The sequence below is a fragment of the Nanorana parkeri genome, unplaced genomic scaffold (genome assembly GCF_000935625.1).
Source record: "Nanorana parkeri isolate BGI_ZX_2015 unplaced genomic scaffold, ASM93562v1 scaffold27, whole genome shotgun sequence".
NCBI lineage: Eukaryota > Metazoa > Chordata > Amphibia > Anura > Dicroglossidae > Nanorana > Nanorana parkeri.
The window spans coordinates 2428240-2442953 of record NW_017306295.1 but is presented as its reverse complement, the minus strand read 5'-3'; the positions used below and the strand labels follow the sequence as shown (position 1 = coordinate 2442953).

General features: G+C 39.6%; 1 protein-coding gene across 1 annotated transcript in view; it reads left to right on the top strand.

Annotated features, from left to right (window-relative positions):
- Nucleotides 1-14714, top strand: part of LOC108795029 (collagen alpha-1(VII) chain-like) — a 204348-nt gene that overhangs the window by 146386 nt on the left and 43248 nt on the right. Inside the window, exons 82-83 of the mRNA XM_018566199.1 lie at nucleotides 2201-2272; nucleotides 4610-4645. Of these exons, the coding sequence (XP_018421701.1) occupies nucleotides 2201-2272; nucleotides 4610-4645 (108 nt within the window). The remainder of the gene's footprint in view (nucleotides 1-2200; nucleotides 2273-4609; nucleotides 4646-14714) is intronic.

Here is a 14714-nt window from a genome sequence, read left to right as displayed (position 1 = left end):
ATTTTATTGTTCTTGCCTTGGGCGCAAAAGGAGCTAGCTATGGATCTGGCATGATTACAGTGCTGGAGGCACATGATTTAGCATGCTCCCAGTGCAAAAATGCAGCGCCGGCTGTGTGCATATATATGGCAGCACTACGTAAAGCTCACTGCTGTGCTGCCACATGTATGCATACAGCTGGAAATAAGAAGCTAGGATCCTACTGAGGAAAACCGTTTTTTTATGGTCTGTGAAACTATGTTCTGGCAATATTTGATTGGCTGCCTGGGGATCATACATTGGTGGTTTCTGAAGTTATCACAAGGCCATTAAACTAAGATGCATAAATTTTTTAACTAAATTTTTCATTTTACAAATTAATAATTTTCTTAACAAAATTCTTATTCATGAGATTGATTATTGAGAAAGAGGCTTTAAAGGAGAACTATGAGGTGAGTGCTTTTCACTCACCTCATAGTTCTAGCCGACCTGTGACAATGAGACTGTCACAGGTCGGCTCAGTAGATCGGGAGGGGAGCGCACACATACTGGCGTTCGCTCACCTCTCGATCCTGTCACGGCTCTCTGCCGTGATAGGGGAGGGGCTGGATTCCCTCCTTCCCGCTCCAATCCACCAGCGCTGACTGGCGGAACGGACGGGGAGGAGGCGGGTACAGCTAGCTCTGCCTCTAGGTAGGCAGAGCCAGCTGTCAGTCACGCAGCTGGGCGGATCCAGACATAATTGTCGAGATCTGCTTCAGCTGCGGCGTCTTAGTATACTGCGAGCAGCAGCTCGCTACCGGTATACTGCGGCGTCTCAGTATACCGCGAGCTACAGCTCGCTACCGGTATACTGAGCATAGGGTGATGGGAGGACGCTAGTTTGTGTCCTCCCGTTACCCTAAGGAGAACTATGGGGAAAATCCTTAACCCCATAGTTCTCCTTTAACCACTAGCCATTTGTCATATGACGTTTGAAGAGCAAAAAGAACCATTATTTTTTCCACTGCGGCGTCTCAGTATACCGCGAGCTGCAGCTTGCGGTATACTGAGCCTAGGGTGACGGGAGGACGCTAGTTTGTGTCCTCCCGTTATCCTAAGGAGAACTATGGGGAACAGCCTTAACCCCATAGTTCTCCTTTAAGCAGTAATTTGAAAAAAATAGTTTGTAAACAGAACAAGCTGAATGTTGGTCTGGCATAGAATTAATGGATTTATTATGGAATGCCATTTAAACCAGACTCAAAGCAGCCAGGGTAACAATTTGGAATTTACAGTAGGTCTATCTATGGTGCTGGAAATTAACTTTCCAAAGTCGGAAAGACTGTTTGCTAATCAATAAAATGATTGGCACATACAAGATGCATGTCTCTAAATCATGATACCTAAACATGGGATGATTTTCCATGCTAAAATGAGAGGTTCCCGAAAAAGGTAGTGAGGAGGAGATAAGGAGAGATAAGTGTTCCTGGAAATGTAATATTATACAGTGGCATTTAATGAGTTTGAGTTATGTGCCCTATGGGAAGCAATTACCAGAGAAGTGCATGTATAGTTATGTTAGTTTATTCAGCTGCTTCTAGATGGATCTAGACAGAGAAGGTATCTCAGGACTGAATATTTGCGCCAGCTCAACTTAATATGTAGGTATATAGGCTACTCCTAGACCACCCCTCAGTTTATGGAATCATAGAGTAGATTTATCAATACCTGGATTACAGTTTACCCAAATAAATCTAAGTATGTGATTCTGAAAAGCCTTCGGGCATAAAGCAGGGAATTTGGACTTTAAAACATACAAAAGTTGAACAGGATGATTCATTTTAATGGTTACTTTACAACATATGTTTATCTAAACTGTCTTTAAAACAGCTAACTGTGTTAACTGCTTGACTAGTGTTGCATTTTACATGTGATAGATACATTACCTGTTGACTTCCATTACCTAAATGATTTTCTAAATACTGAAGTTAGTTGACCAGTGTAAGGGACTTGGCAATGAAGGATAAACCTGATGGGAGTTGGTGGTCAGCCACACATTTTTCGGCCATCTGGGGCACTATCATTCTTTGAACAGTTGCCTGGATGGCAATTGTTTTCACTCTGCTCAAATATACCCTAGATCTTATTTGTGTTTCCATTTTAACATGGAAAAAAAATGTTATTCATTTCCATTAAATTGCTCTTCATAAGGTATCTTATTCTTTTCATTGATTTTCAGGGTGTGAAAGGTGAAGCAGGCTCCAAAGGATCTATGGGACTATTTGGAGCACGTGGCCCTGTAGGACAAAAGGTAAAGTATTATTTTCTAAACAATGGAAAAAAAACACCACCTTTGTTCCGTTATGTCAATCAATAAGCACCAAAAACCACCAAGAAAAAAAAAATTTATCAATCACTTAACAGGTGTTCTTTGCACTAAAAAGGCTTAATTCATAAAATAGTTATTCAGGCTCCATTCATTATAGTATGTCACAGTAATTTTCTCATAAAATGCTAATTTCACAGACATAGATTTCACTTAGATGTGTAATTGTTATGTGTTTCAGGATACAGGCATTTAAATTTGAAAGTTGTATAAAGACTGTAGCTATCTATGAAGCAATAACGTGTGCCTTATTCTTCATATATTGACTTTCACAGTCAACAAAATCAAAAAAATGCATGTGCAGCAAAAAGAACATATAGTATGTGCAGTATAATGAACTGATCAATGTATAAAGGGAATTTAAATAATTGCTTTTCTATGATGAAAAAAAAATAATCTGCTTTTGTGAACTGCGCCAAAAATTTTATTACTGAAAATATGTAAAAACAAATTTTATTACAGAAAATTCAAGGTATGTTTATGTTCAATGTAACACATAAACAAAAGCCCCTAAGTAAGGATATTAGCTACCTAAAAGTAAGGATATTATCTACCTACCTAAATTTGTGTTTCTTAATACAATGAACTTGAGAAGTAACATCAACTTTCAAGATTGCAGAAGGCTCCTTACTAATGTTTGCTAAATATACCAGTAGAGTAATGCATGCATTCAGGCTTTGTCTATTTAGATGCCAATACGTATTCTTGTTCTATGAATACAATGGTTATACTGTTGTATGACTGCTTCAGCTGTGGCATACTGTATAATTCTATTACACCTTATAGTGAAGGCTACATATTGGTTTCTACAGAGCAAATAGAATGCATCACTAATCACTATAGTTGCAATTTTCAATTCTCTCTTCTCAGTGAAAAAAATAATGGTTCTTTTTGCTCTTCAAACATCATATGACAAATGACTAGTGGTTAAAGGAGAACTATGGTGTTAAGGCTTTTCCCCATAGTTCCCCTTAGGGTAACGGGAGGACACAAACTAGCGTCCTCCCATCACCCTAGGCTCACTATACTGCGAGCTGCAGCTCGCGGTATACTAAGAAGCCGCAGCTGAAGAGGATCCCGACAATTATGTCTGGATCCGCCCAGCTGCGTGACTGACAGTTGGCTCTGCCTACCTAGAGGCAGAGCCAGCTGTATCCGCCCCTTCCCCCGTCCATTCCGCCAGTCAACGCTGGCGGATCGGAGCGGGGTGGGGAGAATCCAGCCCCTTCCCTCTCATGGCAGAGAGCCGTGACAGGATCGAGAGGTGAGCGAACGCCGGTATGTGTTCACTCACCTCCCGATCTACTGAGCCGACCTGTGACAGTCTCATTGTCACAGGTCGGCTAGAACTATGAGGTGAGTGAAAAGCACTCACCTCATAGTTCTCCTTTAATTATTACACCCCATAGTTTGATCAATCTCTATGAGAGAACTGGGAATCTTAGTCCAACAAAAAGTCTAGGGCCCAGCAAACTTTTTAAAACAAAGCAACCACTGGCAATTGCTATGCACTTATTAGTTAGTAGATCTCACCGATATAAAATATGTTAAACAATATGCGGAATTAAATTAAGTATTGCTCATATTTTCCAAGTGTGGATTCAAACTGAATTAAGGGGATTTGATTTGACTAAATGAAAATTATGGTGAAGGTATATGTATAGCAAGAAGTGTTCCTTTTTGTTTTGAATTGAATAGGGAAGTGTTAAAACCCATGTGAGCTTGTTTGTTGTTGTCTGTGTCAATATGCCTTCAGGCATATTGGAAGAAAAGGAAGATTTCCCTTCATTTCCTGTCCTAGAGATGCAATAGAAAGTAAGAGTAGATCCCTACAAAATGAAGGACTTTTCTTCTCTGAAAGCTGTCAGTGGACCTGCTGCCCCCATTGAAATATTAACCCTCACATCTTGGTTTGGTGAAAAATGAAAAATGTTGGATTTCCCATTAGTTTCTGTCTTTGTGATCACCAGGACAAACATACATGTCAGTCGAACACTGAAATGTTTTTTAATTCTTCCCTACAGTGTCAACAACACTAAAAAAAAAACATTTTTGGCTATGCTTACATAATAACCTGAGAGTGTTTATACTGTATGTGGTCATCGGTCTATCTCAGTGGTCAGCAGCTAATTCTAATGTACAAAACAGTAATATTTTTAAAAACAAATTGCTAGAAAAATACCCCAAACATTTACCCCTCCCCATGCATAGAATATCTCATGCATGACCCACCACTGAATGTTATTTTCTTTCTTGCTACAGGGTGATCCAGGGGAACCTGGACTTCCTGGAAGTGCAGTAAGTAAACAAATTACTCATGTCTGTGGCTTTAATCATAAATCGCTTTTACACAGCTAAATAGAACATTTTCCTTCTCTTCATACTAAATGAACTCTATAGAAGCCTTAAAGAGCCTGTATGTGTAGGAAGTTTTAAGCTGAATACAAATGATTATCAGGTACCTGTGTCAGTAATGATTCCCAGGTAACCTGGGGACAGCAAAGAAACTTATAGTTCATTCCTCTTGTTGTTGTTGTAATGTTTGAGATAAAATTATTTATTTTTTTGTTACCATCAGATTTCATATGCTCGTTGTACCATATTTGCATCATCATATACATATACTGTATATGCATTTGTAGTTTTTCTCTCTCTTGTGGATATCTGCATTTCCTCTTGTCACACGTCCTTGTCAACAAATGCTGAGATAAATTGGTTGAGTTGAGGATGTCCACACAATTGTGTGAATATTTGCTTCAATTATTCAATCATATGCCGATGAAATAAGTAATCAGGATTTTACCTTTTACATGATTGTATAATTAAAGTAATATTCACATAATGCATGCAGATTTTCCACTCTTTTAGTAAATCAGTCTCAAAATCTCACCCAAGTGTATTGCAGTTGGTAAGTCAGATTTGTACTAGTAGAGAGAACAGTAAAAGCAATCACCACACAGTGCTATCAAGCAGGAAGCATATACTACATCACTAACAAGCATGGTTTGGAGAGTGACGGATACTACATTGTTTAGGGGTTATAAATGAGGCATAGTATTTGTGGGTACAAAAAAAGATAAAAGCCATTGAATTTGCCGCTAATAACACCCCAGGTATAAAAAATATATACTGGTCCCTATATCCAAACTATACTTACTATAGTACAAGAAAATAAATGGTATTGGGGGCAATTAGGGTGGTGTTAAAATATTGCAAATATTTATTGAATAACATATGCTATATCTACATAATTGAAAATGTACTGTATATAATTATATATGAAATTTTTTTATTTATCCCTACATCATACAACCCCAATTCCAAAAAAGTTGGGACGCTGTGTAATATCTACATAAAAACGGAATACAATAAATTACAAATCTTATAAACCAATATTTTGTTCACAATAGAAAATAGAAAACAGAAAGCATATCAAATGTTTAAATTGAGAAAAAAATAAGGTAATTTTGAAATTGATGGCAGCAACACATCTCAAAAAAGTTGGGACCGGACAACAAAAAACTGGCAAAGTAAGTGGTACTTACAAGGAAGAACTGGAACTAATTAGGTTAATTGGCAACAGGTCATTAATGTGATTGTGCATAAAAAGAGCCTCTTGGAGAGTCTCAGAAGTAACGATGGGCAGAGGGTTACCATTCTGTGAAAAGCTGCATATAAATATTGTCGAACAATTTCAGAATAATGTTCCTCAACAAAAATTGCAAAGACTTTAAATATATCATTATCTACAGTACATAATAGCCAAGCAAAGTCCAAGCAAACCAGGTCAGGAAGGTCACAGGAATCCAACCAGTACAAGCACACAGGAACACAAGCTGAAAAGACCATCAGCACTGGAGCACGGGCAGGCTCGTCTTTATATGGTGAACTAAATCAGGTAGCAGCATCACTTCCTGTGCAACGGCCGTCACACCGCTGATCTCTGCACTGTGCGTCACAATGCTGCACTCTGCGGCACGCCACTGACCTCTGCCCTATAAGTCAGACCGCTGACCTCTGCCCCCTGCGTCACACTGCTGTCCTCTGTAGTCTGCATCACACTGCTGATCTCTGCACTCTGTGTTGCACCGCTGACCTCTGTACTCTGCATTACACCACTGAACTCTGCGTTACAAGTGACCTTGGCAATTTCATTTTTATGTCCCGCTGGTCCCGGGCTCCGCTGTGCCGGGTGCGAGCCCGGGATCAGCATGTCGGCTGTGTCACAGGGGATCAGAGGGAGATCAGTACACGAGCTCCCTCCGGTCTCCTCTCCGCTGCAAAAATGCGGAACTGAGTTATTTTACATCATGTCCGCATTCTTGTGTCACTCTCCAGCTTCAGAAGCTGGAAAGAAGCTGATAGAGCAGATTTCTGCTTCATCAGCTTCTTTTGGGGGGTCCTAGGTGACATTAGGGGTCTTGGAGACCCCTGAAGTCTCCATAAAGAGGACCTGTCACATATTTTGCTATCCCATAGGGGGTTTTATTAGCCCCTGTATATGATAGCAATAAAGTTTAGTGGGGAAAAAATAGGAAAAAAAATTAAAGTTTCCCCCCCAAAAAATTAAAGTTACACATAAAAAAGAATAAAAAAAACAATTTTTAAAAAAAAAGTCCCCACCCATACATACACGCATGCAAACATGCGTCGGGGGCGCATACGTGAAAAAACGCCCATTACTCTGACCCGCCGATTCCCGTAGATGGCATCACCCACCTCTGTATAGTGCGCTCTCGCCCCCAGCGCCAGCACCACGACACAGAGCAGCAGCCGGTATCTAGCACACAGCGTCATGTGACGCGGAAGTCTTCCTCCTGTCATCGGCTGCTGCTCTGTGTCGTGGTGCTGGCGCTGGGGGCGAGAGCGCACTATACTACAATACACTAGGTCATACACAGAGGGATCAGGAGGTGAAGGGGTTAATGTACAGGTCACATACAGTAGCAGGATGGAGATGAAGAGATAAGGTGCAGATGTACAGGATAAGGGGGGTGAAGGCTTATCATACAGGTCACAATACAGAGGCGGGCTGGAGATCAGTAGTTTAGGGGAGGGACACTGAAGGGGTTAAAAAGATTTTAGTCAGTCAGAATGTATGAATCAGTAACTTCTGCTTATTAATTCATCCATTCTCCAAATTCACAATTTAATTTGGTTTCTCTCTTGTAAGAGGAAGAAGGAAGGGGGAGGGGGGACGACTGCACTCTAAACAGTACCACATGACCAATGTCATTAGTCAATCACAGTGATGACAAGGTACTGAGCCTGGAACACTGTCTCTGAGCCTGGAACAATGTTTCTGTGGATGGTTTAGTACATAGAGATTAGCATGTGCAGTGGGCTACCTCTGGCATAACATAAAACGTCATTCTAGAAATAGACATCCACCTCACTGTCAATGTTTTACAATACGGAAGTAGGGAGTTGATCAAAGCGCAGCTGAATTTTCTTAGGTGTTCTAATCCCTCTCCACTCTATCCAAAGCTGTCAGGTTTTTATTGCTGTGTCCCCGTTAGGGAGATTCACCCTCTCTATTTGTCCTGGTGACCTTTACCACTGAAAGTGAAAATGAAAGAAATTCCCAAATTTGGGTTGTCCTCAGAGCATGGATAGATAGGAAACCTTCCAATAGGGACACTAGTTCTGGTGACCCTGCTGACCAGCAGGGGTTTACCTCAATGTGAAGGGATTTCCTCTCACTTCCTATTGTTACTATTGGACAGGAAGGGAGAATAAAGCTCTCCAATGGGACACAGATGACGAAAAAAAGGTGACAGGGGTTATAACTCTCCCTTACTATATCCAAAACGAAAATATGTTTTGACTTCACTTCTACCTAAAGCCAAACCCTATTTTGTTTTAGATACAGAAGGAAACAGTTAAAACCATTTTTGTTGTCTGTGTCCAATGTGGAGATCTCTCTTCACTTCCTGTCCTAGAGATGAAAACAGTTAGAGGAAAACTCCACGAAGTGAGGAGAATTCCTCTCTTTGACAGTTGTCCCTATGTGTTCCCGTTGGGAGAACAATCCTCTCCTTCTGTTTTAGTGACAACTGTAAGATTTTGGATTTCCTATCAGTTTCTGTCTTGGTTACAATGGTCACTAGGACAAATAGAGAGGGTGAATCTAACTAGCAGTGACACATAGCAATATCTGCTTGACAGCGGCTCTAACTTGTCCCTTCTTTATCTAAAACTAACACAAAATTGTGCTTTAATTTTTCTTTCTTGGAATGTAGCAAAATGGGCTAGATACTGATCTGACCATTGGTAACCTAGAGACTAAATTACTTTTTACCTTCAGTTTTGATTACCCTGCGGAGTGTGTGGGAGTTCATTCCAGCTAGTAAAAATAAGACAATGTTCTCTGCTTAATAGTTTTCTTGTAATATTTTTGTACAGAACAATATAATAATAGAATTATAGTTTTTACCTGCACAAGTGCCTTACGTAGCTTTTGTTCGTATTTAAAGTGACACTAAACTCAGAAGTTAAATCTTAAAAATTCATTCAAGTACCTTAACTATTAACAAAAATGTATCTTATTTGTGTGGCACTCAGCTGTAGATCCTCAAATCATCTCTGAATTGGTGCTGATCCTTCTAGAGGGTGGCTACTTTTGTTCCCCATGGTCCCTGTGCATGTTGTAAAGTAGTCACCGCTCCAATCTCGATCCGGCAATGGACTACAATCTCACGTTTGGTTTACTAATTTGTATTGAGATTGTAGTGCATCACAGGTGTGAGCTTGGAGTGGTGGCTACTTTACAACAAACACAGGGATCATGGGGAACAAAAGTAGTCACCCTCCAGAAGGAAGGACAGTGTCAGCACCAACTCAAGGATGATTTGAGGATCATCTATCCACACACTAGTGTCACATTAAAGATAAAAAATGTGTGCATGCCGAACATAATATTCACAAGTTAATATACAATATCATTACCAAAGTCATAAATTGTATAAAGTTATATAACGAAATGTAAAATGCTGAGACCATCTTATTTCTGTGGGCAGTTTAGAATTATTTGCCTATGGTAATATTACTGTAAGAAAATGTTTTAACTATCCATAAAATTTCATCAGTAGCCCATAAAAACCGGACTGACAACCCTGGTTTCCTTTACAGAGCAGATGAAATGTAATGTTGATCAATATAAAGTGAGGCACCAAGGTCACTTTTCTTATAAATATTGTGATTCACAGTTATCATTTCTAAATGATAGTATAGAAAGGTGTTCATCCAGGGAATTGATCTGACTACCACTTGTGGGGTCAGGAAAAAAATGGTCATATTGGATCAGGAAGTCCATGCTTCCCCATATTCTGCAAATAATAGTCTGGCGCTTGTGAGAAAGTCAGCCTAGTTAACTGTGTAGATGTGCGTTCACTTAGTTGTCGAATTCGGCACTATGTGAAGCCTAAGAAAGCCATTTTATTATCCAAACATCTAAATAACTTAAAGTTTAACTAAAGCCAACATTTTTTTTTTTTCATTTTGATAGCGTGGTAAGGGGATAGAACCGCTGTCAGGTTTTCATTGTTACCTGTGTCCTCGTTAGGGAGAGTCACTCTCTCTTATTGCCCGTATCACCAATGTCACTAATGAAAGTGAGGGTACATTTTGGAGTTGCCGCCAAAACAGAAATAGAGAGAAAATCGTACAACGGGGACACTTTTTGCTGTGACAAATGTCTAAAAGGGGATTTCCCTCACATCAGAAAGATATCCTCTCACTTATTTTTCAGTCCACAGGACAGTAAGTAAAGGAAAATCGCCCAAAAGAGACACATATGGGAAAAAAACCGACAGTGATTTTTACTCTCCCTTACTTTTCCAAAATGAAAAAAAAAATAGTTTAGATACAGATCAGTATTTAGAAATATGCTTATTAGTGCAATTACTGTGGTGCACATCAGGCATGGGCAAAACTTAAATGAAAAAACCATACAAGACACTAGGGGTACATTTATAAATCAAAGAATCTGACATTCACCAAACATTCACTGCAGGCTGAGCTTCCAGGTGCATGTGTTTTAAATGTCAGTGATTGATGCACCACCAGTGAATGTTTTGTGAAAGTCACATTTTGCCCTTTATAAATACACTGAGTGGCCAGATTATTATGACCACCTAATGTTTGTAGGCAAATTAGCTATAATTAGCTATCATTTGGCGCTGAAGTTGCTAAAGGGCCAGACCATTATAAATAGGGAAGCAGGTTGTTTACCACAACAGTAAAGGTGATTCTGTTCTGAAGATATGGGTAAACAACGCGATTTAACAGCCTTTTGTGGGATGATTGTTGGCGCTCGGAGCCATGGAGCGAGTATCAGCAGAATTCGTTAAATGTTCAAGAGCAGCTGTTGTTAAAGTGTTTAAAGACTGGATTGCCAGCCGAAAATCTGGGTCTGAACGTGTGAATTGTGGCTGTCAGCGATTAGTCAATGTTAGGGCAGAACGGAGAGTGGCAAGATTGGTACAAGACAACAGAAGGGCAACAGTGCATCAAATTACTGCAGATCTTAATCAGGGATCCTCTCAAATGATCTCTGAACTTGGGAGTTTGAGAGCTTAAAGGGTCATTCACTTACATTTCAGATTTTTGTAGATTATAGAGAGTTAAACTTTGGGACAACTTCTTATATCTCCTGGTAAGATCTGTGGTGGCCATTATGAAGGGTTCCTACTTTCCCTGTTGAATTGTTTTATTTATTGTATTATTATACATGTTATGAATATGAGGAGTGAGGAGAAGGGGAGGTGTCCTGTGGTACGTCAGGGGAGAAGTGGAAAAGGCCGACAATACTGCTTGAATTTTAATTCAGCAGAGGCACTGTGTTGTCAGCTCACACAATAAGCTAGGAGCACATATAAAGATGGTTGAGAATAACATTGAATTTGCCATGCCCCTCTCTGAGGATGTTCATTGAAAAGCTTTAGGAAGCAGTGTGGAGTTGTTTTGGTGGGACCAGCATCGCAGCAGACATCCCTGGAGCCAGACATTATATACCCCCAAAAAGAACCTATGGGTGAGATCCACCTGTGCTAGTGAGGTAACATTGTTGTTTTTTTTTAGAGAGTATATAAGGGTTTCACTATGTTTCAAAGGATAGAAAGGTATAGGTACTACCACATTTTGCTTCATGGTGGTTATGTGTGACCATTTGCTTTAATTTAGGATGGAGTCTTCTTAGAAATGAAAGGATAAAAAGATGGAAGTAGCTGATCTGGCAGCTGGAAGATTTACCTCCATATCATTAGGAGAAAATCTCTTTAAAAGCGCAGCCTGAAAATGTGCCAGAAATTGCTCCAATGTATACCTACAATTTTAAGCTTAGTTTACCTTATAATTAATCATGTTGGAGTAAACAATCCTTTGTCCAGAAGAAAGAAAAGAATGGGGGGGCTATACATGCAACTTGTGGATTTCCATCTATGATTGATAGATAGATAGATAGATAGATAGATAGATAGATAGATAGATAGATAGATAGATAGATAGATAGATAGATAGATGTGAAAGTAGTATTAAACTTTCAGACTTTTTTCAATAACGCATCTAGATCAATCATACATTGCCCAGCAAGGTATTTCTTTACATTTTTGCCCAAGCACTTACAGTCATGTTTCTGAACAGCTGGTTCCAACTCTCTCAGCTCAGGTTCCCTCAACTTCCTGTCCAGTACAAGGTCACAAGGGACAGCACAGTCTCCAGCAGCTGTCCATCTACTAGCCTGGAGAAGTGAAAAGTAAGGAGGTAGGAGCAGAGGAGCAGTGTGCCTTGCTGTACCCGTGTGTTTGAGGAGACACACACAGCTTACTAGGACACACAAGGGTGGCTCCATAGGACCCTGCAAGGGAGAGGAGACACCCTAAAACAGGCTATCAGGAACAGTGCTCAGGAGCCCAGCTGATTCTGCAGAAAACAATCTTTTAAACATAAAAGAGCAGCAGTGATTTAATCAGCATTTGAAAGAGCTAAAACATCTTTTGACTTTAAAATCACTTTAAGCCAAATAAAGCACTTTTATATGCAGACTTGTGTCAACAAAATAGTAGTAGAATAGTAGTAGCATCAATAATAGTAGTAATAATAATAATAATAATAATATATTCCAACATTATACAATAGTGAATATATACAAAAATAAAAAATATTAACACTGGGGATGCACTTAAATTTCGGACGCCTAAACATATCGGCCGAAAATGGCACTTAGGCAAAATGCTGAAAGTGCCATCTTTCAGCCGAAATTACAGTGCATCCTTAGTTTCTCTTCTCCCCGCTGTGCACTGCTGTGTCCCCTTTGACGCAGAACAGCGTCCAGCAGGGAGGAGAGAAACTGTCAGCGTGGGCGGGGAGGAGAGCACTGTGAGCGTGTCACAGGAGGCTGAGCTCTCCTCCCACACTGCCAAGCTCAGCCTTCTGCCCAGATCAGGAGAGCTGTGTGTGGGTGGAGACAGCTTTCACAGGAGTCCAAGCCGGCGGTGAAGAGGAGGAGTCAGCTGTCAAATGAGACCGAGCTCTCCCTGCACCGCTTGCTCAGCCTCTTGTGATAGCGAGTCAGGATGGAGAGCGGGTACAAGCAGTCAGCGATCAGTGATCACTGAATGTTTGTAAATAACTGGACATAGTATGAGTTACTATGTACCAGTTATGAATGAATGGGAAGTGATCTACATCACTTCCCATTCATTCATGATTGTGGACATAGTAACTCATACTATATCCACAAGTTATGAATGAACAGGAACACTTAGTACAGTATAGAGGATTCCTGTTCATTCAGTGCTGGGGCTGCAGAAAAATAAATTTATGACTCTGTGCTCTCAATCTCTTTTTCTATTGTAATAGGGAAATATCAGGAGTCTGTTCAGGCCCCTGATATTTCCCTGAAGCCCCCAACAGTAAAGTTAAAAAATATTTACTATAAATAAATAAGATATAAAAAAATATTTTAAAAAGTTAGAAAAAAAATAATTTTCCGTTTCGGCCTGACATTTTTTTTATTTTTGGTTTCGGTCTCAAAATTTCATTTCGGTGCACCTTAAATTAACAGTACAGTTTTTTTTTGTTTTTTTTTTCAAATTAGCACTTAATCTATTGAAATCACTAGAACAACTGGCATATTATAAATAGATTATGCAGGCCTTGCATAAATAAAGTACACAACAAAGTCAACCACAAGTTTGCAAAGTGATATCCTACCAAGTCATCATAATGACTTTCAGGCACGCACACACGCACACACACACACACACACCCCACCAAAACCACAATACAAGAACATGTAGAAGATAAACAAGTACTACATTTCTGCACACTAAAAGCTTACCTCTGATTCATAGTTTTGTTTTTTGTTTTTTTTACATCAATGCTTGTGCGTCTGAGGTGTCATTTCCAACCAGTGATAACGGTAATTGCTTTTTAGTAGTGCTTTTAGTTGCTTTTATTGTCCTGTACTTTGTTACCTTAAATCTCCATGGAGACATTAAATATACATTAAGATACCACCCTCTTACTGCCTCATAGTGATGATGTGAAGAGAGTCACGTATATCTAGGCCATCTAATTACAGAATATCTTGTAACAAATAAAAGCTAAATGTGAAAGATTGGTCTCGCTCTTTTTTTAAATCAAGTTTTATGTTTTGATTTATTGGCTGCATCTCTAAAATGAAGGTTGCTATAGAAACTTTTCAAACTAGCATGTAGTAGGTAACAGAAATAGCTTTATTTTTTTTTAAAAAGTGTTACTACTGATTTTAGACTCTGGGCCCCCTGTTTAATGCCTCTCGTTTAGTCGCTCCCTACATTCAAAACTGAACTCTGGGCACAAAACAATTTTTATTTAAATGCATTCCTCAGCAGCCACAAAGCATATGCATCCACTTAGTGAGCATCAAATGCCTTCCCCAACCAAAATATTATTTTGTTAAAGTAGCAGCTACACCATCATTTGTTGAACGTAGCCTGTGCAGAGAGCAGAACTGAGGTACACAACAGGCACCACTCATTATATAGGCTGCTTGAATATAACTACAGGAGGGGGGCGGATACAAGACCAGTTACCCTGTACAAAGAGAAGCAGTGAGTAGTCTTTGTTACAGGAAGCTCCTTTACATAGGCAAAGTTTAAAACTGGATTACTGCACAGATCTGGAGGAAATAAGTTGTACACAAGGCACACAAAGATTAAGTAAGAATACACATGAATCTTATATTTAGACAATATGTGATATATTTCTACAGTTCAGATTTAACTGCCTTGAGCAGTGAAACTTAAAATCATGAATAGCATGTCAGCGGGCATATAGGGACAGCTCTAATAATCAGAACATTGATGTTGCCCTGTGGGTTCTC